Below are 23,451 nucleotides of genomic sequence, written 5' to 3'. Positions count from 1 at the left end.
ACTGATATGTATTTGCCATTTAGATTTGTGCCCATAAGTTACACCTTGTGCTCTCTGTCTATGTAGGCTGTAATGTATCAGGGTATAGAGGTAGAGGTTCCCCCTGCTGTAGGGGACAGTGATGGTAGTGAGGATAAAATGTGTCTCTTCTTCTCATGGTTCTTAGATATTTCCTCCAGGAACTCGTCCTTTCCAACTAACTGTACCCAAGATGGAGTCAGCCCTACAGACAGCAAAGGAGGAGGTGAGTCTGGTTGATGTTCCCAACACCCGCTGTAGTCTACGTTTCTCTCTCATCCCATTGGGGGACACTGGGGTATAGAGTGCGGTACGGGAACTTGGACACTTACAAATTATACTCCAAAATCTGGAGCTGTTCCCCGTCTGTACTTCTATCCCCTTCACACCCATACAGCTGGCACCGCACTGACCTTAGCGTTCCACAGGTCAGTCTAATACCCACCCAGGGGAGTGTTTACCTCGGGCTGTTATCTGACAGGAGGGAGCTCTTGGCAGAAGACCAGATGGTTTCGTTACAGAGACTAGTAAAGTTTCTATTGGTTTTTAGATGGATATATCTGTTTGGCAGTTTGTACGGTTCATTTTGAGGTGTTCTAGATAAGAGTCCACAGCAAAATGGGACACGTCTCGCTATCACATAACCATCCCGCTCATCAGACTGTCTCCAGGATGCATCAGTCTCTCCGCTCCTGACTGACAACGCGAATGCACATCCTACCCGATCACTGAGCACCTCCTGGCTGGAACAGCACGGTGCTTAGGTCGAGCAGCTGCGTCAGGCAGCCACGTCTTCCTCGGTCCTTACGTTTATTAAACGTAAACATTCTGAGGTGCCAGTTTTGGTTGGAATGAATGTGCACCTCCACCTCTGACCTTCCCCACCCGTAAGGGCGGCTTTGGATGTCCCTCAAAGTGAAATAGAAAACAGGGTGTTTATCCTTGTGTTAAATCCCTTTCTCAAGTGTTCTGTGGAGCTTGATTATAAAGATAACTGGAGGGAATGTAGAAGGTTTATAGTGCCCAAACTCCTTACTAAGCCTCTATACCCAAGGTTTCAATGTCCCCAATGGATTCAGAGAAGAGGACTTGGCGGAAGTGTAAAAATCCCATTAGCGCACTCTGTAGTGCCCTCTACTGGTGGGATTGCATATTGTCTTGTTTCTTCCAGGGTACCAATGTAAAGGCTCTTATCCTGATTAATCCCCACAACCCGCTGGGAGACATATACTCCGCTTCTGAAATGGTGGAATTCCTGGAGTTTGCCAAACGGTAAATTGCAGTTTGCCTATCCTGGGGTGACCGGGGTGGGGGTTAATCATATTGTGTAGATAGGCGTTAGGACTGTGTACTAGTCATGCATTTGCTTCATGTCCACCATTCATGTTTGTGTTGTATACATGTGTTCCGTGTAAACGGTTCAGCAATTGCTATTCCTCACATTACCAAGTGCTCAGTATGTTTTAGTCACAGGGGGGGTGGGGGAGTGGGAGACAGAGAGTAGTTCAGGCGGGAGATAATTGCTGCATGAATAGGAGATTTGGTGGTCTCGCCGGGGAGGAAGGGTCACATTCTAGTGATGCTGCAGTGGTGGAAGTGGCAGGATTGTACATAGCATTAATGTGGGGGGTAAGGAAGAGGAAGTGGTAACAGAAAGAGATGGAGGGATAGAAAAGGGTCCTTGAGGGTGGAAGGCAATGCGCTCAGTCATAGGCATGTTGAGTTTAGGAAGAGATGGGAGAGGGGGCGGAGGGGGTGAGGTCTTCGGAGGAGAGATACGTTTGAGTATAATCCGCATAGAGGTGGTTTTGTAGGCTGAAGGAGCTGATGAGATCTCCGAGCGAGTAGGTGTCAAGAGAGAGGAGAAGGGAGCCAAGGACAGGGTATTAGGGAAGAGGGAGAGAGGCGGAGGTAGGGTTGGAAGTACAGACATAAGGAGCGGTTAGAAAGGTAAGGGGACAGACATGTGAGGTCAGCGTCATGGAGCCCAAGAGACTGGAGGCTTTGTAGGAGGAGAGGGTCATACCAGCCGACAGGCCAAAGAGAACATAGATATACGTTTTTCCAAGAGTTTGGAGACAAAGGGGACGAGAGATGGGGCTGTATATAAAGGGAGAGTGGATAGAGAGAGGGTGTTATTGCACGAGGAGGGGGCAGAGAAGTTAAAGAGGTGAGCGAGGCAGGAGCAAGCATTGAGAGTGAGGGTGCGGAGGAGGGGGCAGGGAATGCCGTGGAGTGGGAGGAGCATTAGAGCTGATATCGAAAGAGGGAAGGGCGGGGTGGCCAGCATTAAATGGAGGAAGAATAGGGGTGTCCGAGTGGGAAATCCAAGTCTCAGTGATGGAGGGTAATGGGTTATCTGTGGATCTAGGAAGGTGATTTACAGAAGCCAGTTTGTTACACACTGTAACACCTAGAAGACACAGGAGGGGAAGACAGTGAAGCTGGGGAATGGGGATGAGGTTGGCCACTCGTTTGTCCTTTCCTGTGTACAGGTTGCTCCTCTGCGTACAAGTTAGTGAGTTTATTGGTGTTCAGCCTAAGCAGTGATCTGGAAATAAGTGTTCTGAGAGCGCCACCTAGTGACTATAATGAGAATTGTGTTTACAGTTAAAGGCGGATGTGTGCTTTTAACTCTCTCTCTCTCCCTGTTGTTCTGTTATATTGTTATATATTATTTTGATATTATATTGTCAATGTTTCCTCTATTGTGTCATTATCTGCCCTTTCTCCTCCTTTCTTCCCAGTTATACTGTACCCGGCAAGCGGTCGCGTGCAGGGCCCTCCGCATACTTCTTCTCTAATTGAACTATCCCTGTCTCCAGTACCCTCCCACTCACATACCACGTCTGTTCTCCTTTCTGTCCGCCCTTCCCGGGGCACAGGGGGTCATTGAGCTGTTTTGTCTCTCATATTGTTGTCTAAATAATTCACTGTTTGATGTGTTCCCCTTGTACTGTTTGTACCTTTATTATATGGAATTGTTTGTGTTTCTCTGTCCTTTTTCCCTGATCTGTGCTATGGGCACTTGGTGGTTCCAGATAAATAAGAGCTAATAATAATACGTTGAGCTTCTGTCTTTCAGGCATTCCTTGCACGTCATAGTAGATGAGATTTATATGCTGTCTGTATTCGATGAATCGGCGACGTTCAGCAGCGTCCTGAGCCTGGATAAGTAAGTTACCCTCTGTGCCACAGACAGCTCAGCCGCCTAGCCCAGTCTGTATAGATCTGCCAGGCCCAGGCTGGCAGGGAGAATGTAAAAGCCGGAAACATGGGCACTAACAGTGCATGTGTCACTGGTCTAAGATACAGTCTCCGCTTCCATACACCGATTTCTACATCTTCAAAATGGTCCCAGCTCTCTTCTGCCCCCCTGAGCAATCTGTACTGGACTTTCATATTCTCTCTCTCTCTCTCTCTCTCTCTCTCTCTCTCTCTCTCTCTCTCTCTCTCTCTCTCTCTCTCTCACTGTATGTTTATTATAGGGCAATATTGTTTTTCAGATGAAATTAATCTTTTCAATTAATGTTCTTAGGCTTCCTGACCCCCAGAGGACCCACATCATGTGGGGAACTAGTAAGGTGAGTAATTGGAGCTGGACCAGCCATGCATGAGAGACGGGGAATTGGTGACCTGACACAGACGCACTATGGATGAATCGCTCAGTCTATCAATCCACCAATGACGAATTAAATGGATGAATGCCTCAGTGATGTCACTGGTTCCTGACGTATTGATTGGTAGCCCCCCCTATGGATGATTGTTCAGCTGATAAAGTGTATCCCTTTTATCCGTGCCATTTGGAACGTGTGTAGGAGGGGGCACGGACACTGTGTATTCATATGATAAGACCACATTTTGTTAGAGGGATACAGGTTCTGTGTGGGGGATACAGACTGTATAGTAGGGATACAGGTTCTGTGTGGGGGATACAGGTTTTGTGTGGGGGATACAGGTTCTGTGTGGGGGATACAGGCTGTATAGTAGGGATACAGGTTCTGTGTGAGGGATACAGGCTGTATAGTAGGGATACAGGTTTTGTGTGGGGGATACAGACTGTATAGTAGGGATACAGGTTTTGTGTGGGGGATACAGACTGTATAGTAGGGATACAGGTTCTGTGTGGGGGATACAGACTGTATAGTAGGGATACAGGTTCTGTGTGGGGGATACAGACTGTATAGTAGGGATATAGGTTCTGTGTGGGGGATACAGGCTGTATAGTAGGGATACAGGTTCTGTGTGAGGGATACAGGCTGTATAGTAGGGATACAGGTTCTGTGTGGGGGATACAGACTGTATAGTAGGGATATAGGTTCTCTGTGAGGGATACAGACTGTATAGTAGGGATACAGGTTCTGTGTGAGGGATACAGACTGTATAGTAGGGATACAGGTTCTGTGTGGGGGATACAGGCTGTATAGTAGGGATACAGGTTCTGTGTGGGGGATACAGGCTGTATAGTAGGGATACAGGTTCTGTGTGGGGGATACAGGCTGTATAGTAGGGATACAGGTTCTGTGTGGGGGATACAGACTGTATAGTAGAGATACAGGTTCTGTGTGGGGGATACAGACTGTATAGTAGGGATACAGGTTCTGTGTGGGGGATACAGACTGTATAGTAGGGATACAGGTTCTGTGTGAGGGATACAGGCTGTAAAGTAGGGATATAGGTTCTGTGAGAGGGATACAGACTGTATAGTAGGGATATAGGTTCTGTGTGGGGGATACAGACTGTATAGTAGGGATATAGGTTCTGTGTGGGGGATACAGACTGTATAGTAGGGATACAGGTTCTGTGTGAGGGATACAGGTTTTGTGTGGGGGATACAGACTGTATAGTAGGGATACAGGTTCTGTGTGAGGGATACAGGCTGTATAGTAGGGATACGGGTTTTGTGTGGGGGATACAGACTGTATAGTAGGGATACAGGTTCTGTGTGAGGGATACAGGTTCTGTGTGGGGGATACAGACTGTATAGTAGGGATACAGGTTCTGTGTGGGGGATACAGACTGTATAGTAGGGATACAGGTTCTGTGTGAGGGATACAGACTGTATAGTAGGGATACAGGTTCTGTGTGGGGGATACAGGCTGTATAGTAGGGATACAGGTTCTGTATGGGGGATACAGGCTGTATAGTAGGGATACAGGTTCTGTGTGGGGGATACAGGCTGTATAGTAGGGATACAGGTTCTGTGTGGGGGATACAGGCTGTATAGTAGGGATACAGGTTCTGTGTGGGGGATACAGACTGTATAGTAGGGATACAGGTTCTGTGTGGGGGATACAGACTGTATAGTAGGGATACAGGTTCTGTGTGGGGGATACAGACTGTATAGTAGGGATATAGGTTCTCTGTGAGGGATACAGACTGTATAGTAGGGATACAGGTTCTGTGTGAGGGATACAGACTGTATAGTAGGGATACAGGTTCTGTGTGGGGGATACAGGCTGTATAGTAGGGATACAGGTTCTGTATGGGGGATACAGGCTGTATAGTAGGGATACAGGTTCTGTGTGGGGGATACAGGCTGTATAGTAGGGATACAGGTTCTGTGTGGGGGATACAGGCTGTATAGTAGGGATACAGGTTCTGTGTGGGGGATACAGACTGTATAGTAGGGATACAGGTTCTGTGTGGGGGATACAGACTGTATAGTAGGGATACAGGTTCTGTGTGGGGGATACAGACTGTATAGTAGGGATACAGGTTCTGTGAGAGGGATACAGGCTGTATAGTAGGGATATAGGTTCTGTGAGAGGGATACAGACTGTATAGTAGGGATACAGGTTCTGTGTGGGGGATATAGGTTCTGTGAGAGGGATACAGACTGTATAGTAGGGATATAGGTTCTGTGAGAGGGATACAGACTGTATAGTAGGGATATAGGTTCTGTGTGGGGGATACACACTGTATAGTAGGGATACAGTTCCGTGTGGGGGATACAGACTGTATAGTAGGGATACAGGTTCTGTGTGGGGGATACAAACTGTATAGTAGGGATACAGTTTCTGTGTGGGGGATACAGACTGTATAGTAGGGATACAGGTTCTGTGTGGGGGATACAGACTGTATAGTAGGGATACAGGTTCTGTGTGGGGGATATAGGTTCTGTGAGGGATACAGACTGTATATTAGGGATACGGGTTCTGTGTGGGGGATACAGACTGTATAGTAGGGATACAGGTTCTGTGAGAGGGATACAGGCTGTATAGTAGGGATACAGGTTCTGTGTGGGGGATACAGACTGTATAGTAGGGATACAGGTTCTGTGTGGGGGATACAGACTGTATAGTAGGGATATAGGTTCTGTGAGAGGGATACAGGCTGTATAGTAGGAATATAGGTTCTGTGTGAGAGATACAGGCTGTATAGTAGGGATACAGGTTCTGTGTGGGGGATACAGACTGTATAGTAGGGATACAGGTTCTGTGTGGGGGATACAGACTGTATAGTAGGGATACAGGTTCTGTGTGGGGGATATAGGTTCTGTGAGAGGGATTCAGGCTGTATAGTAGGGATACAGGTTCTGTGTGGGGGATACAGACTGTATAGTAGGGATACAGGTTCTGTGTGGGGGATACAGGCTGTATAGTAGGGATACAGGTTCTGTGTGGGGGATATAGGTTCTGTGAGAGGGATACAGACTGTATAGTTGGGATATAGGTTCTGTGAGAGGGATACAGACTGTATAGTAGGGATACAGGTTCTGTGTGGGGGATATAGGTTCTGTGAGAGGGATACAGACTGTATAGTAGGGATATAGGTTCTGTGAGAGGGATACAGACTGTATAGTAGGGATATAGGTTCTGTGTGGGGGATACACACTGTATAGTAGGGATACAGGTTCCGTGTGGGGGATACAGACTGTATAGTAGAGATACAGGTTCTGTGTGGGGGATACAGACTGTATAGTAGGGATACAGGTTCTGTGTGGGGGATACAGACTGTATAGTAGGGATACAGGTTCTGTGTGGGGGATACAGGCTGTATAGTAGGGATACAGGTTCTGTGTGGGGGATACAGACTGTATAGTAGGCATACAGGTTCTGTGTGGGGGATACAGGCTGTATAGTAGGGATACAGGTTCTGTGTGGGGGATACAGACTGTATAGTAGGGATACAGGTTCTGTGTGGGGGATACAGACTGTATAGTAGGGATACAGGTTCTGTGTGGGGGATAGAGACTGTATAGTAGGGATACAGGTTCTGTGTGGGGGATACAGACTGTATAGTAGGGATACAGGTTCTGTGTGGGAGATATAGGTTCAATTTGTCATATAAATCTTGTAGCTCCCGTGGGTTCATATTTGTTGCCGCTGGGTCTGATTTTCATAGCACTCAGTAGGTTTTACACACGGGGCGCCCGAAGATTCTCTCACAGGGGTGTCCTGAGTTTTGTTTCCAAAAATCAAGCGTCCTCCTTGAGGCCCCCTAACACAGCAGATGCGCATATATACGGGAGATTAGAGCAAGACGGGGTCCTGTGGTAACCTTGTTAGTGCGAGGTGGATTGGACCCTGTTATATGCACTTTCCACTACCTGTTGAGGCACGAGGCACCCATACATTTTCCACTGTGTCAGATAATACATCTCAGGTTCTCATGGCACAATTCTCTTACCTTGCAGGACTTTGCAGCCTCGGGAATTCGCTTTGGGACCCTGTACTCTCAGAATCAGGATGTCTGTAATGGCGTGGCCTCCCTCTGCTACTTCCACGGGGTCTGTGGTCCTGTTCAGTACAAGATTGCTCAGCTGCTGCGTGACCGGGGTGAGACACCCGTAACGAGATGGGAGGGGGATCCTAGGATTTAGGAAGACTCTTGGACACCTGTTCTTTTTACTTTTATTGTTATGTAATAGCAACAAGACAAGCAAATAGTAAGAGAGATTAGTGTGAGCGTATTGTATCTTGAGTTACACCTGGCCGAGGAATCTCTGCACAATAATAATGGTAATAATAATAACACATGTATACAGATCCCAGTCATTGAGTTTTCCTCCATGGCCGTTGGCCAAAATAAGCAGGATGATGGCTTTCACTCCATTAATAACTACAACTATTCCGTAAGGTATAGCCCGACTAGGAAGACCAAGGCCACCCTTGTGTCATTTTAAACTGCGGACCTCCGGTAGACCCATCGTAACTTTGGCCTGGGTCACTAAGACAGCTGAGAGACGGATGAAACCACTGGAGGAGGCCTTGCCTTATGGTAGGGCCAGATCGGATTAGATCATTTAGTTGGAGCACATCCGCGAGGCATCTGAACGCCTGGGAATGCCGATATGGATGTGGGTCTTGTTGGGGCTCGCTTTTCAGCCTCCGCAACCTCCACATAACATGCATTCTGGCTGATCTGGGAGGTGGACATGTAGCCCATGAACGCTGGAGCCACATAGCTTTCTCCGGGCTGTATGGCGTGTCTTATTCGCTCCTGGATTGATTTCGATGACCTCCCTGGCTGCAGAGGGAGAGGGTTCCTTGTACGGTTTTCCAGTCTCGTGAATGATAGGATTCTGCCCTTTTGCGTTTGTTTACCTGTATACGGGATTTTCCATATTGCAGAGGGTCTGACTTTTTCTCCCCTTACGGTCTAGACTGGATTAACCAGGTGTACTTGCGGGTGAATCACTCTCGCCTGCGGGCAGCTCATGCGTACGTGGCGGGCGAGCTCCGCTCCCTGGGGGTGTCTTTCCTCAACTGCAGCGCAGGATTCTTCATCTGGATCGACTTCCGTAAGGTGAGAAGATAAAAGTAGCTTCTGTTATATATAACTATACGCGGTATATGTGTTATTCCATAAACAAGTACCTGCCGCATTGGGTGTACACAGGTTACCGTGTATGGTGCCACAAGTACCAGACTATGCCAACGCCAGACAGCCAGTGCGTCTATACTAGTGATGGTGCCTAACTTCCGAGAGTCATTCTTAGAGAATTGGCTACTTTAACATAGCCTTCTGGTCTTTAAGGAAATCCTTATGATGTAGCGCTAGATAATCCGCCTGATCCCACCGCCCATCTTACTAATTATACTTTACACCTTCATTTTTCTACTATTGTCCTTCAGTAGAAGTCATTCCCGACTGACTGAGGCTTATCGGTAACGTTGCTCAGAGCCGTAACTAGAGTTTTTGGTGCCCCGTGCCCTGTGGCATTGGGGACATAATATAGTGCACCTGAGAGAGGACCATGGCCTCACGGGGAAGGGCCAGGGAAGAGGTAGAGGAGGCCAGGAGATGCTGGGGATATATAGGGACATAATATAGTGCACCTGAGAGAGGGCCATGGCCTCATGGGGAAGGGCCAGGGAAGAGATAGGGGAGGCCAGGAGATGCTGGGGATAAATAGGGACATAATATAGTGCACCTGAGAGAGGGCCATGGCCTCATGGGGAAGGGCCAGGGAAGAGATAGGGGAGGCCAGGAGATGCTGGGGATAAATAGGGACATAATATAGTGCACCTGAGAGAGGGCCATGGCCTCATGGAGAAAGGCCAGGGAAGAGATAGGGGAGGCCAGGAGATGCTGGGGATAAATAGGGACATAATATAGTGCACCTGAGAGAGGGCCATGGCCTCATGGGGAAGGGCCAGGGAAGAGATAGGAGAGGCCAGGAGATGCTGGGGATAAATAGGGACATATTATAGTGCACCTGAGAGAGGGCCATGGCCTCATGGGGAAGGGCCAGGGAAGAGATAGGGGAGGCCATGAGATGCTGGGGATAAATAGGGACATAATATAGTGCACCTGAGAGAGGACCATGGCCTCATGGGGAAGGGCCAGGGAAGAGATAGGGGAGGCCAGGAGATGCTGGGGATATATTTAGGGACATAATATAGTGCACCTGATAGAGGGCCATGGCCTCATGGGGAAAGGCCAGGGAAGAGATAGGGGAGGCCAGGAGATGCTGGGGATAAACAGGGACATAATATAGTGCACCTGAGAGAGGGCCATGGCCTCATGGGGAAGGGCCAGGGAAGAGATAGGAGAGGCCAGGAGATGCTGGGGATAAATAGGGACATAATATAGTGCACCTGACAGAGGGCCATGGCCTCATGGGGAAGGGCAAGGGAAGAGATAGGGGAGGCCAGGAGATGCTGGGGATAAATAGGGACATAATATAGTGCACCTGAGAGAGGGCCATGGCCTCATGGGGAAGGGCCAGGGAAGAGATAGGGGAGGCCAGGAGATGCCGGGGATAAATAGGGACATAATATAGTGCACCTGACAGAGGACCATGGCCTCATGGGGAAGGGCCAGGGAAGAGATAGGGTAGGCCAGGAGATGCTGGGGATAAATAGGGACATAATATAGTGCACCTGAGAGAGGGCCATGGCCTCATGGGGAAGGGCCAGGTAAGAGATAGGAGAGACCAGGAGATGCTGGGGATAAATAGGGACATAATATATATTATATAGTGCACCTGAGAGAGGGCCATGGCCTCATGGGGAAGGGCCGGGGAAGAGATAGGGGAGGCCAGGAGATGCTGGGGATAAATAGGGACATAATATAGTGCACCTGAGAGAGGGCCATGGCCTCATGGGGAAGGGCCAGGGAAGAGATAGGGGAGGCCAGGAGATGCTGGGGATAAATAGGGACATAACATAGTGCACCTGAGAGAGGGCCATGGCCTCATGGGGAAGGGCCAGGGAAGAGATAGGAGAGGCCAGGAAATGCTGGGGATAAATAGGGACATAATATACTGCACCTGAGAGAGGGCCATGGCCTCATGGGGAAGGGCCAGGGAAGAGATAGGGGAGGCCAGGAGATGCCGGGGATAAATAGGGACATAATATAGTGCACCTGAGAGTGGGCCATGGCCTCATGGGGAAGGGCCAGGGAAGAGATAGGGGAGGCCAGGAGATGCTGGGGATAAATAGGGACATAATATAGTGCACCTGAGAGAGGGCCATGGCCTCATGGGGAAGGGCCAGGGAAGAGATAGGGGAGGCCAGGAGATGCTGGGGATAAATAGGGACATAATATAGTGCACCTGAGAGAGGACCATGGCCTCATGGGGAAGGGCCAGGGAAGAGATAGGGGAGGCCAGGAGATGCTGGGGATATATAGGGACATAATATAGTGCACCTGAGAGAGGGCCATGGCCTCATGGGGAAGGGCCGGGGAAGAGATAGGGGAGGCCAGGAGATGCTGGGGATAAACAGGGACATAATATAGTGCACCTGAGAGAGGGACATGGACTCATGGGGAAGGGCCGGGGAAGAGATAGAGGAGGCCAGGAGATGCTGGGCATAAATATGGACATAATATAGTGCACCTGAGAGAGGGCCATGGCCTCATGGGGAAGGGCCAGGGAAGAGATAGGGGAGGCCAGGAGATGCTGGGGATAAATAGGGACATAATATAGTGCACCTGAGAGAGGGCCATGGCCTCATGGGGAAGGGCCAGGGAAGAGATAGGAGAGGCCAGGAGATGCTGGGGATAAATAGGGACATAATATAGTGCACCTGAGAGAGGGCCATGGCCTCATGGGGAAGGGCCGGGGAAGAGATAGGGGAGGCCAGGAGATGCTGGGGATAAAAGAAGAGGAAGCTTCAAGTGAGAATGATACTAAACAGCGCCCCCTGCCCTGCGGTGCCCTGTGCCATGGCACTGGTTGCACCACCCTATTTACGGCCCTGACGTTACTTTAGCCCAGGGGTTCTCCACTCCAGTCCTCAAGTACAGGTCATGGTTTTTGGATCTCTTTAATCATGCACAGGTGGATTAATCTACGTTCCTGGGTCAGTAATTGCCCCACCTGCTGCCACAGACCGGAATCCACAAAACATGACCTGTTGGGAAAACTTGAGGGTTAACGCTGAGAACCACTGGTCTAGGAGAGAGGGTGTAATTGCGATAAGAAATGTGCTAGGAAATTAGATGTTGATAATTGATTATAAATCTTCAGGTAAAGTGGCAATATGCGGTTTTGTTGCCGAATAGTTTCTTTTTTTTCTAATTGTTTTTATTTTCAAAAGGATTAACAAACTATTTGCCCCCTGCATTGCAGAATACAAAGGTAAATACGTAATAATATGAACCTGCAAGTAGTAGTATTGGCTGGAGTTCAGTGATTTAAAATAAAACATGACCTCATATCTCCCTTGTACGTATGTCATCATGATCCGCCTGTCATCCCAGCTGACGAGCCGCCTTCTCTAAAAGCCCCGCGGTCTTCACCGCCGCTCTCCGAACCAATTCGTAGCGTTTGAGCACCAAAATGAATCACTTTTCAGTCTTCAGATGTTGGACAGTAGCCGCTGAATGACAGGTTACTTCCAGCTCTGACTACTCACATACAGAACGGTGCTTCCTGTGTGTACATCCACCGGGAGCAGCAATATAGTACCCAAACACATTACACATCCCTATGGCAAGAATTGGAAGCTCAAGGGCCTGACAGCACGCTCTGAATGAGGGCCGGCCTCCATGAAAACGGAGCGTCCTCCTGGACGCTCGTATAGCTGTGGGTCACCACCCACAGCCTATACGAGCGTGCATTTTGATGGCCGCGATGGTCGTGACCATCGCGACCATCGAAACTGCGAGCCGGAGCCTGCGGTTGAGGTTTTCAACCGCAAGCTCCGGAGTGATTTTGGCTCTATCAGAGCCAAAATCACTCCCACTGACATCACTGACTGAACGCCCCCGTCAGGGTGGCACGCCCCCGGCATGCCTACCAAAGGGGGCGTGCTGTCAATCAACATCGACAGCACGCCCCCTTTGATCAGACACAACGAGCGAAGGACTTTCCTTCGCATCTGGTGCATGCGCACGACGGAGCTCCCTCCGTCGTGCGCATGCTCAGTCCATAACATCGACCCACTTGCGAGCGGACAGCCGCTCGCGAGTGGGTCTGAATCAGGCCCTTAATTAGTACCTCAGTCAATTTGATGTAACGACCTGTGCTCAACAATAGATATCTCTAAAACCTGAAGTGTTGGGGAACCTGAAGTGTTGGGGAGCCTCTGGCCTATATTTTTTAGTTTTTCCCATGCCGTATTCATGCCGCGCCTGCTGCCGCGGCTTATCACGATAAATGTTGTTTCCCGCAGTACCTGAGGGCTCCCACCTTCAAGGAGGAAATTACCCTCTGGAGACACTTCCTGGATAACAAGGTTCTCCTGTCCTGCGGGAAAGCCTTCGAGTGCGCCGAGCCTGGCTGGTTCCGAGTCATCTTCTCTGACAAGACGCACCGCTTGCAGCTAGGTGAGTGTGTAGCTGTGTCTCCGCTGTGCATCCTTCCTGTCTCTACTCCTTCCTAGCACAGTCTTCAGGTGACCATGCGGAAGAAAGTTGGTGGTGTGTGAGATCCTACCTTATCTCCGCATCATAATGTAACCATGATAAATACTAACAGTATATACAGGATTTAACACAGGATAAAGTAATCTGCAATAAAATACCATTAACAAAACTGATACAGATATGTCCCCATACCACCTAGCGTCTATACGCCATACGTCGCAACGATTCTGTGTAGAATAACTGGTGGGAAACACTTCTGGAGAATATCTCTAATGACTAACTTGGGGTTCACCTTACGGATTTGGGGGGCTGGGATTCACTAGAGAGCATGAGACATGCGGCCCTCATTTACCAATCCCCAATCGTTGTTTTGTCCTCTCAGGAATGCAGCGGATCCGCAAGGTGCTGGAACAGAGGGAGAAGGAGATGCAGGTGGAGCGTAACCACGTAGAGGAAGACGGCAAAGCGGACAGCACAGATGAGGTAATCTACGTGTCCAGCCACCACGAGCCCTCCAGCTCCAACCTCGGTGATCTCATAGTTCAACTCCAGAACCAGATGCGGTCATCGGATTGGCTGCAGCGGAACACAGCGGAGAACTTTGCCCAGCAGAACCCCGAGGTCTATCAAGTCTACAGCAAGTATTTGGGGAAGCAGTGAGCAGAACTGGGGCTCCCGGCCTGGATTTCTGTATCCTACCATTGAGCACAAGGTCCCACTCAGCATAGGGGGCAATGCAGCTCCTGCTCCCACGTCCCTCCTTACACCGATGTACTGGTGGGCTGGACCCCACTGATAATGAATGAATGTACATTGAAGTTGCAGGGTTCTCCTGCTGCCCAGTATAAGGTCTTCAGGATCTGTGCTGCCCGGTGACACACTGTGATTGGAGCAATGTCCCGACACTACAGTGGGAAGCCCTGATGGCTGGGTAGTGATGCCACCAGCGGATCAGGGCGCCTGCCGTGTTGCCATTTTTTTTTTATGATGTCCGATAACTGGAATTATAACAAACAGATTTAAGTACAGTTTTGGAAGAAGACCGTTAGTGAAATGGATTCAGGAATTGGGGAGTATTTATACTGTGATGGATCTCGGGGGGTCTTCAGTGGCTGCACCTTTCACTAGACACGTGCGTGTTCCTTTATTCCTCAGATTGGGGTGGAACTTGCGATTGTCTGGTTCCTTCTCCCCTCTGGTTAGCAAAGAGGGTGATTCCCAAATGGCTGACTTCATTTTGGTGGGGAGGAGAGGGGGGATTCACAGCTGCTAGGTAACGTCACAGGTGTACTCGAACCATCCAAACCTATGTGTATTAGAAAATTCTCATTATTACATATTATCATGATCTCTCATAGCTAGAGCTGAGTAGGACACTTGGCACCTTTGCCCTAACATCCTAGCTGGTAAATACAATGTTTATATATCCAGCCAGGGTGATGGGGTCATACTATTACTTACTCACGGTCACTATTCATTTATTTAAAGGCCTCCCCACATTTTCTCACTGCACTTATTCTTGTCTTTTTCATTTGGAATGATGGCTGAGGGCATTGATAATGGGTCTCCTCCTCTTAGGAGGAGTATCTGAATCGTCCGCACCCCCCTATGCTTTGTGTGTACGGCGCTGTACGCTGTGCCTGACGGCTCTGTACGCTGAGGCTGACGGCACTGTACGCTGAGCCTGAGAGCAGCTCGTGTCCGCTCTGCTCGTTTGCTTTATACCGGACAGATCTTAGGGATATTCCTGTTTGAGCACAAAGACTGCACTGATTAATTTTTGTATATCTGTATGCAACTGAGTCTATCTGTGCGCAGAGGTTGCGGCTGTTTTCCACATGGCCATCTCGCACCAGGCGTCTTGCACCACATTTGCGTATTGAGGCTGGGCGTCTGAGGACACATCTGTACATCTTTTTCTTAGTGATCCTTCATAGTTGATGTAAAACTCTGTGTATAGGAATCTTTTTTTTTTTTAGTTAATCCAAATATAAATCAGTACAGCAGGCTTGTGTCTAGCACTCCAGAGCTACTAAATACTTTGTACAATAGTGGTAATGTCCATGTAGATATCTGCATCCCTTATAATATATATATCATGTTTCATTTCTAGAACTACCTTTGGTGTTACTGAGAGTGTAGTTTCCTGAACCTGATACACAGGTTTTTCCACTTACACGGCCAGATACAGAATAAATACGATATTGTGGTATAATATTAGACAATAATACATATATATTACTGTGCTCAATACCATTATAAAGGGTGAGTTATGATGTCAGAGCTCACACGTTATAATCCTATTCTGCAATGTACATGTGCAGACTCTCATGTCGGGGAATTTATCTGAGATCAGATGAATCATGAGATAAATGCATCATGTATAAAAGCTTTACTTCACAAAGAACAACTTTTATCAGCAATATTCTGTCATCCGCCCCCCTTACCTCCAGAGTCCATTATCCGCTCTCTTACCTCGACAGTCCATTATCTGTTCTCTTACCCATTACAGTCCATCATCCGCTCTCTTACCTCCACAGTCTCTCATCCGCTCTCTTACCTCCACAGTCCATCATCCGCTCTCTTACCTCCACAGTCTCTCATCCGCTCTCTTACCCCCACAGTCTCTCATCCGCTCTCTTACCCCCACAGTCTCTCATCCGCTCTCTTACCTCCACAGTCCGTCATCCACCCCCTTACCTCCACAGTCCGTCATCCGCTCTCTTACCTTCACAGTCTCTCATCCGCTCTCTTACCCCCACAATCTGTCATCCGCTCTCTTACCCCCACAGTCCGTCATCCACCCCCTTACCTCCACAGTCCGTCATCCGCTCTCTTACCTTCACAGTCTCTCATCCGCTCTCTTACCCCCACAATCTGTCATCCGCTCTCTTACCCCCACAGTCCGTCATCCACCCCCTTACCTCCACAGTCCGTCATCCGCTCTCTTACCTCCACAGTCTGTCATCCGCTCTCTTACCTCCACAGTCTGTCATCCGCTCTCTTACCTCCACAGTCTGTCATCCGCTCTCTTACCCCCACAGTCTGTCATCCGATCTTTTACCCCCACAATCTGTCATCCGCTCTCTTACTTCCACAGTCTCTCATCCTCTCTCTTACCTCCACAGTCCATCATTCGCTCTCTTACCTCCACAGTCCATCATCCTCCCCCTTACCTCCACAGTCTGTCATCCGTTCTCTTACCTCCACAGTCCGTCATCCGCTCTCTTACCTCCACAGTCCGTCATCCGCTCCCTCATCTTTGCAGTCGTCATCCGTCCCCTTATCTCTGCGGTCCGTCATGAGCTCCCTCATCTCCGCTGTTCTGCTGTAGCTTCACAAGATTCCCCCCCGACTGACATTGCCAGAGATGTGAGAAGTAAGTGCCCCCCTGTGGATGAAGCAGGGAGAAGAGCTGTTAGGTTCTCCACAGCCCCTGATATGAGGCTCCTGCCTTTCTGCTAGTTGCGTGGAAGGGGCTGGTAATTGACAATTTACTTTTTGGGTTACATATCTCTTAATTTTATAAAATGCTTTAATTTTCCATCCTTTTCTTCCTCATACTACTTTGTTGTAAGTCCCATTTTCATATTATTTTTAAACAACCTTATTCCAGCAATATATTTGCTTTATTTTAAAGAAAAAAAACCCTACAATTTAGCATTTTATGGGTTATCATCACCATCTAGGGCAGGCCCGGGGGCCATATAAGACCGGCGGAATCATTTGGTCTGGCCCTCTGAGCTTTTTTTCTGCTAGCCTCATCTGGATAGCACTGTAGCTAGGATGGCACCGTGCAGCCAGAATCTATGCAGCAGTGCCGCCTGGAGAGTCCTTAGGACACTTCAGACGGTCACACCGCTGCCCTTACAGCTCCCCGGAGCATCCTCAGGATGCTCCGGGCATTGCTGTAATCACTGGCAATTGTGGCCCCGCCCCCAGGTGACATCACACATAGAGGGCATGGCCTGCACCGACCTCGCGAATAATGTTATATATATCAAAATGGCTCTCGGCAGAAAAAAGGTTCCCCACCCCTGATCTAGTGGCATATTCAGGAAGAAGACACCGCTGCAGAAGGTGAGTAATTAGGCACTAATTACACTAATTGGAAACTTCCAATTGTCTTTAGGAGAGGTGCCACTGGGGTCTCAGAGCAAGTCCCTACCATTTTCCCTAAAAATATAGTTTTTAGGAAAAGTTGGCCATGCTCTCAAAAAAGAAACCACCAGGCGCTCAAAAACTAAAAAACCCTGTTTCTAACTGTATAGCAACAATTCCGGAGCTGCAGGAATAACCCCACAGGTGCAGGATTGGTACTATTCTCACACCTAATTGAATATGCCCCATAATGTTTAAAATATATGGATGATAGAAGTCTGCTCACATGTGATCATGGGTCTTCTCCTATCCTCAGGCTATAGTACATTATACCTTTAATATAACTGGGCTATATATGATGTGATATATATGATAGTGAGCTAGAATTACGGGCTTGATCACCGAACCCAAACCTTGCTTAATTTGCATTTTATAATGGCTCATTGCTAGCAGGAATATACTATAATCAATGCCCACCTCACTAGTTTGCCTTGTAAGCAGCCCTTGTTCCTGTATATATCTGGAAACACTACACCTAGCTCCTTCAAACAAAACAACTTGCCTTCGAGGTTGACCTCATATAAAAATGGTATTTTATAACTTTTATGCATGTACATGTCTCATACCATGAAAACATTAATAAGTCATATCTTAGCTAGCTTAAATGTAACAACCTTCTGCAAAAATAAATGTGTGACAGATTGCACACAGGAAGCCAGGGATGCATAGGAGAAAAACAAAGAATTCCTCCTCCAAAACACATCTTCAGGATGAAGCAAGGGGGCCCAAAAGTTTCAGTAAATGAAAGTTGCCTGGAGGCGAGGAAGATGTGGACGGCTGTATCTTAATATGCACATTATATGACTGTAAAAATGGCCACAAATGCCTTTGGCTTCATTTTTTACTCCTATTCATTCTCAGTCCCAAAAATCAGAAATAAAGATGATTTGCCCAATCTGTGTTGTATCGTTTCAATAGGACCTAGCTCTATACGCTGCATGATGGCTCAGTGCTGGTAGATCGTCTCTACCCTCCCCGATCTCCTCCTTTCTCCCTCATCTCTGATTGGCTGCTTTTCCCTCCTCTTTGATTGGCTGTTTTTCCCCCTCTCTCTTTCTCCTCTCATTCTGATGTATTGAATAAATGTGACAATGACAGTCCTAAACTATATGTGACTTTAATTCTTCATTTACTTGCTCAAAAAAAGTGCTACCATATAAAATGCTCACAAAATACACAACTGATCTCTATTAAAGTATTTGCAGAAGACAAATACACGTTTTAGTAGCCTTCAAGGTACACTGGGGCGTAGATGGTAGTGGTCATGGTAAATCCGCTATAATAACATTATTTCAAACATGGCAGTCAGTAGTGTCCTCTGTATTGTATGGCAGTCACCAAAATGTCTGTATAGTGGCCACCATAATTCCTATGTATTGTATGGTGGTCACTAGGATGCAGATGTATGGCGGTCACTAGGATTGCCTATGTATTACACATCGGACACTAGGATGGCCTGTGTATTGTATGCCGGTCACTAGGATGGCCTAAGTATTGTATGTTAGTCTCTAAGATACTATATGCATTGTATGGTGGTCACTGGATGCTCTATGTATTGTATGATGGACACTAGAATGCCCTATGTATTGTATGGTTGTCACTAGGATGGCCTGTGAATTTTATGGTGGTCATTAGGATGGACTATGTATTGGATGGCGGTCATTAGAATGGACTATGTATTGGATGGCGGTCACTAGGATGGACTATTAATTGTATGGCAGTCACTACGATGTCCTATGTATTGTATGGCGTTCACTATAATGCCCTTTGTATTGTATGGCAGTCACTTAGATTTACATCACCAGGGGCGGTTACTGTTGCCCCCACCAAATGTATGTGTATTTGTGTGTGTGGAGGGAAGGGGGAGGTGGCGCAATGTGTGTTGTTTCCAGCCCAGGGCTTAATATATCTTGTTACAGATCTGTTTGACCAATGGATCAGCATTGTGTAATATTCCACAGTATGTATATACACATCTTTCTGCTCGTATAAAAAACAGTTACCTACTGTACTGTATTTATAAAGAATACAGGAATCAAAACAACCCCAGTCTATAAGTCGTCTAAAGGTGGGAAACCCCTGTAAGCAGCCCCCCGGCACACAGTCATGTACAGTAAGTAGACATGTGCAGAGAATACAGTAACATTAGTAAATGTAACATTACTAGAAAGGTTTATGGGGAATGTTGAGCATTTATGAGATGCAGAATATCCGCAGAGATAACGCACAAAGGTCACATGTAACTCTGCCCATATTGCGGACATAGGAGCTGATTCAGACCCTCTCGCTAGGATACGTTCGCGTGTAGCTGCCGATGGTTCGCATTGTGCGTATGCATCACAGTGTGCGAGCGCGAACCAGTGCGAGAGATCGGGAAGCGTACGCTCGCCCAGCATAGACAGCCCAGCAGAGTGAGTGATAGGAGAGGCCGTTTGTGGGTGGTGACAGGGGCAGACCACTAGAAATGGGGGAGTGGAGGTGCGAACGCAGGCGTGTCTGAGCGTCTCAACGCCGTTTCATTTGCGTGCATAATTAAGAGGTAGCGTCATAGTACACGTCGTCGCCTGGTTGAATTTTACACTGAAGTGCTTGTGGTAGGGTATAGTCAACCTCAAGCGCTGAGAATGCATCCGATGGTGCACAATGTACCGATGGTTGCATACACTTCCTGGAGATGAATTGCGCAAGTGGGCGTCTTAAGACAGGCTGGTGGGCGTCTGCATACACAGGGCGATCGCACGCCAAGACCTAGTGAGCGTGCTTAGGCCTTGCCGTGCGATCGCCTGCCTTGCCGTCACTTAGTATACGCATCGAGCGAGTGTACGCATCTAGCGAGAGCGTCTGAATAAGCTCAATAAGTCTGTACGCCCAGCTGACACTCATTGATGCTCATTTGGCGGATGGAGAGAAACGCCCAAGATGTGTCCGAGTCATGTGCGGTCTTTTGCCAGGCGGGTCAGAGAGTCTGCGGGGTAATTCAGGACCCTAAGACCATCTGCAAATATGCGGTGGATTTATAAGGCAGATTAGGAACGTGTATTGTGCAGCATATACAATAATGCATTCATAGAAATATCACTTTGCTGCTGTGCTGTCAATCACCCGAGAATCGTGGGCGTGCAGCTGCAGCGCGGTCTGCCCATTGGCACACAATGAGCTTGTGTCTAGCGCATGTCAGGGGGTGAGAGGCAGCTTTTTCCCGGAACAGATGTCAGACGTTTCTACTTCTACAAAGATGGACTGAGGGAAGTATCAACAGATATCACAGGGAACAGTGCAGCCTGGTATGGGACTTACAAAGTCTTGTGGGAATGGCTACGTTTAGGACCAATGTTCCCCCCTAGAGTTGGGACATTTGACATGCGTCCTCTTCCAGGTGCAGTGGAACTACACATCCCAGCATGCCTTGTCACAGTTTTACTATTAAACTGAGCAAAAAGAAGGAAACTAATGAAGACTCCCAACAGAATGGCTGTATTCACAATCCCTCAGAATTTAGCAAATTTCCTTTTAACACTAATCTCCAGATGCTTCATCTTAGAAGGAACATTAAGAGTCATGTGCGTACAGGCTCCCATGCAGTAAATCCGGGTCTGGCTGTAGTACTTAGGGGCTCTTACCGAGTGGGGTTGCATCACATGCTAGTGACCATGTTAAGTGGGTTCCCATGTGGTGGTTAATGAGTCCTGGTCTTGCTGTCCGGGGGGCTCAGTAGAGGACACTTAGGGGGTCATTCAGACCCACTCGCGAGCGGCAGTACGCTCGCAAGTGGGTCGATGTTCCCCACTGCGCATGACGGAGGGAGCTCCGTCGTGCGCATGCGCGAGACCCGGCGAGCGAAGGACTTTCCTTCGCTCGGAGTGTCTCATCAAAGGGGGCGTGCTGTCGATGGTGACTGACAGCACGCCCCCTTTGGTGGGCGTGCCTGCCAGACGGAGGCGTTCCCAAGGGAACGTCTACCGTCTGAAGCCGGCCCCACTGACATCACCGCAGGCTTCCACTCGCAGTTCCAATGGTCGCGATGGTCAAGACCATCGCGACCATCTTTTTGCACGCTCGTATATGCAGGAGGACGCTCCATTTTAATGGAGGTGGGCCCTGATTCAGAGAGAGCGCTCTGGTCAGAGCGTCCGGCTCTGAATCAGGGCCTTAATTTCCTCTAATGTGTTCTCTGTGGTTAAATGTAACAAAATGGAACCAGCTAGTATGGGTCTCACGCCCCTGTATATGCTTTCAATAGTGCTAAATAGCATTTACAGTATTGGGTTATTTAAGAGACACTGAAGGAACCCAGCCATATACTAGTCCAGGCCATGCTGAGCTCTGCTGCTGGGTAATATGGCTGTTTGGTTGATGCCTCCAGTGTCTGGCAATGTGTCACTTTACAATAGTTCTTTATCAGCAAACCACTGAGATGTGAGAGCTGAAACCATCAGGGCTGATGTACCCAATAATCCCAGCACCCCTTCTAGTATATGAGCCTCTGACAGTCTCCAACAGCTGCCGGACATAGTCACACCTCTTACGTCGCAGGGGCCAGACCACCCGACGCTATGCATGCAGAAGGGAACCTGTGTCCTGGAGACTGTACATCTCTGTGGAAGCATCAATTGGATGATAACCAGGTGATACTAATCCACACACCCAGTAAATGAAGCAAACAGAGGAAAGTCCCTTCAAGTCCTGTGCAAATGGGAGTTCCAGTTACTGGGAGTAATACAGTACTCCTTACAATCTACATCCCTTCTGTCTGGGAATTCCAGGTCCTCTTCTTGTAAATTGGTTACACAGAGGAAATCTGCCAAAAAGCAACAAAACAAAACTGAAAGCTCTAAATGTGAGCCGAGCTGGGTATATAACATGTATGTTCTGGATGATACCAGCAGTGTCACGTTAGCTACACATTCTCCACTCCGACCTGCAGAGTGCACGCAACCAGCGCAGGAAGTGCAGCCTGATGTACGTATGACCCAGCGACTAAGTAACGGCAGCATTCTGCCCAGTATTACAGGAGACATGTTTTTTTTTTTAGACTTAATGATATAGGTGATCATAAAACACTGCTTACTATATATATGCCTATTCCCATCTTGCCCACCTCAATCTCTCCCTCATCTGGCACTGTCCCTTCTGCATTCAAACATGCCCTTGTCTCCCCCATTCTTAAAAACCTACTCTTGATCCTAACACTCTCGCCAACTACCGTCCCATCTCTCTCCTCCCTTTTGCATCCAAACTCCTTGAGCGTGTTGTTTACAACCGCCCAGCACCTTTCTTTCCTCCCACTCCCTCCTTGACCCTTTTCAGTCTGGCTTCCGTTTTCTCCACTCCACTGAAACTGCCCTCACAAAAGTCAGCAACAATCTCCTTGCTGCCAACTCCAAGGGCCACTACTCGCTGCTCATTCTCCTTGACCTTTCTGCTGCTTTTGACACTGTGGACCACCCTCTCCTGCTGCAAATCCTTCACTACCTTGGTCTACATGACACTGCCTTCTCCTGGCTATCCACCTACCTCTCTGATCGATCCTTCTCCGTCTCCTCTCATGGCTTATCTTCCCCCCCACATCCTCTCACAGTAGGTGTTCCCCAAGGTTCTGTTTTTGGACCTCTCCTATTCTCTCTCTATACATCCTCTCTAGGTGAACTCATCAGCTCTTTTAACCTCCAATATCATCTCTATGCTGACGACACTCAGATCTACCTTTCCTCCCCTGACATCTCTCCCTCTCTCCTCACTCGTATCTCCAACTGTCTCTCTGCTAACTCTTCCTGGATGTCCCAGCGATTTCTTAAACTTAATATGTCTAAGACAGAGCTGATCGTCTTCCCACCCTCCCACATAACCTCACCTCCCACTATTTCTTTATCAATTGATGGCACAACTATCTCCTCTAGCCCCAAAGTGCGCTGTCTTGGAGTTATCCTGGACTACTCCCTCTCCTTTAAACCACATATCCAGAACCTTTCACAGTCCTGTCATTTCCATCTTAAAAATATTTCCAGGATC

General features: G+C 48.2%; 2 protein-coding genes across 2 annotated transcripts in view; both read left to right on the top strand.

Moving 5' to 3' along the window:
• Positions 1-16,017, top strand: part of LOC148539162 (1-aminocyclopropane-1-carboxylate synthase-like protein 1) — a 59,693-nt gene extending 43,676 nt beyond the window's left edge. Inside the window, exons 8-15 of the mRNA XM_088451810.1 lie at positions 167-244; positions 1,190-1,290; positions 3,104-3,193; positions 3,557-3,602; positions 7,658-7,799; positions 8,627-8,769; positions 13,089-13,242; positions 13,664-16,017. Coding sequence (XP_088307936.1) covers positions 167-244; positions 1,190-1,290; positions 3,104-3,193; positions 3,557-3,602; positions 7,658-7,799; positions 8,627-8,769; positions 13,089-13,242; positions 13,664-13,941 — 1,032 coding nt within the window. The 3' untranslated portion in view covers positions 13,942-16,017. The remainder of the gene's footprint in view (positions 1-166; positions 245-1,189; positions 1,291-3,103; positions 3,194-3,556; positions 3,603-7,657; positions 7,800-8,626; positions 8,770-13,088; positions 13,243-13,663) is intronic.
• Positions 15,661-18,526, top strand: LOC148539161 (uncharacterized). The gene is made up of 2 exons (XM_088451811.1): positions 15,661-15,756; positions 15,898-18,526. Exons 1-2 carry the CDS (start codon positions 15,661-15,663, stop codon positions 16,744-16,746), a joined length of 945 nt encoding a protein of 314 aa, XP_088307937.1. The 3' UTR covers positions 16,747-18,526.
• Positions 18,527-23,451: the final 4,925 nt, after the last annotated feature.

This window comes from Taudactylus pleione, unplaced genomic scaffold, assembly GCF_031769625.1.
Source record: "Taudactylus pleione unplaced genomic scaffold, aTauple2 ptg000027l, whole genome shotgun sequence".
In the NCBI taxonomy this organism is placed as follows: domain Eukaryota; kingdom Metazoa; phylum Chordata; class Amphibia; order Anura; family Myobatrachidae; genus Taudactylus; species Taudactylus pleione.
Note: the sequence above shows the minus strand (reverse complement) of the source record. Positions and strands in the feature narration are given on the sequence as shown.

What these genes read in the sequence shown, in the direction of transcription:
- LOC148539161 (XM_088451811.1), top strand. Translation starts at nt 15,661, where the DNA reads ATGTATAAAAGCTTTACTTCACAAAGAACAACTTTTATCAGCAATATT. An exon ending in TCCATTATCCGCTCTCTTAC is followed by an intron (nt 15,757 to 15,897) that starts CTCGACAGTCCA and finishes CCGCTCTCTTAC; the next exon opens with CCCCACAGTCTCTCATCCGC.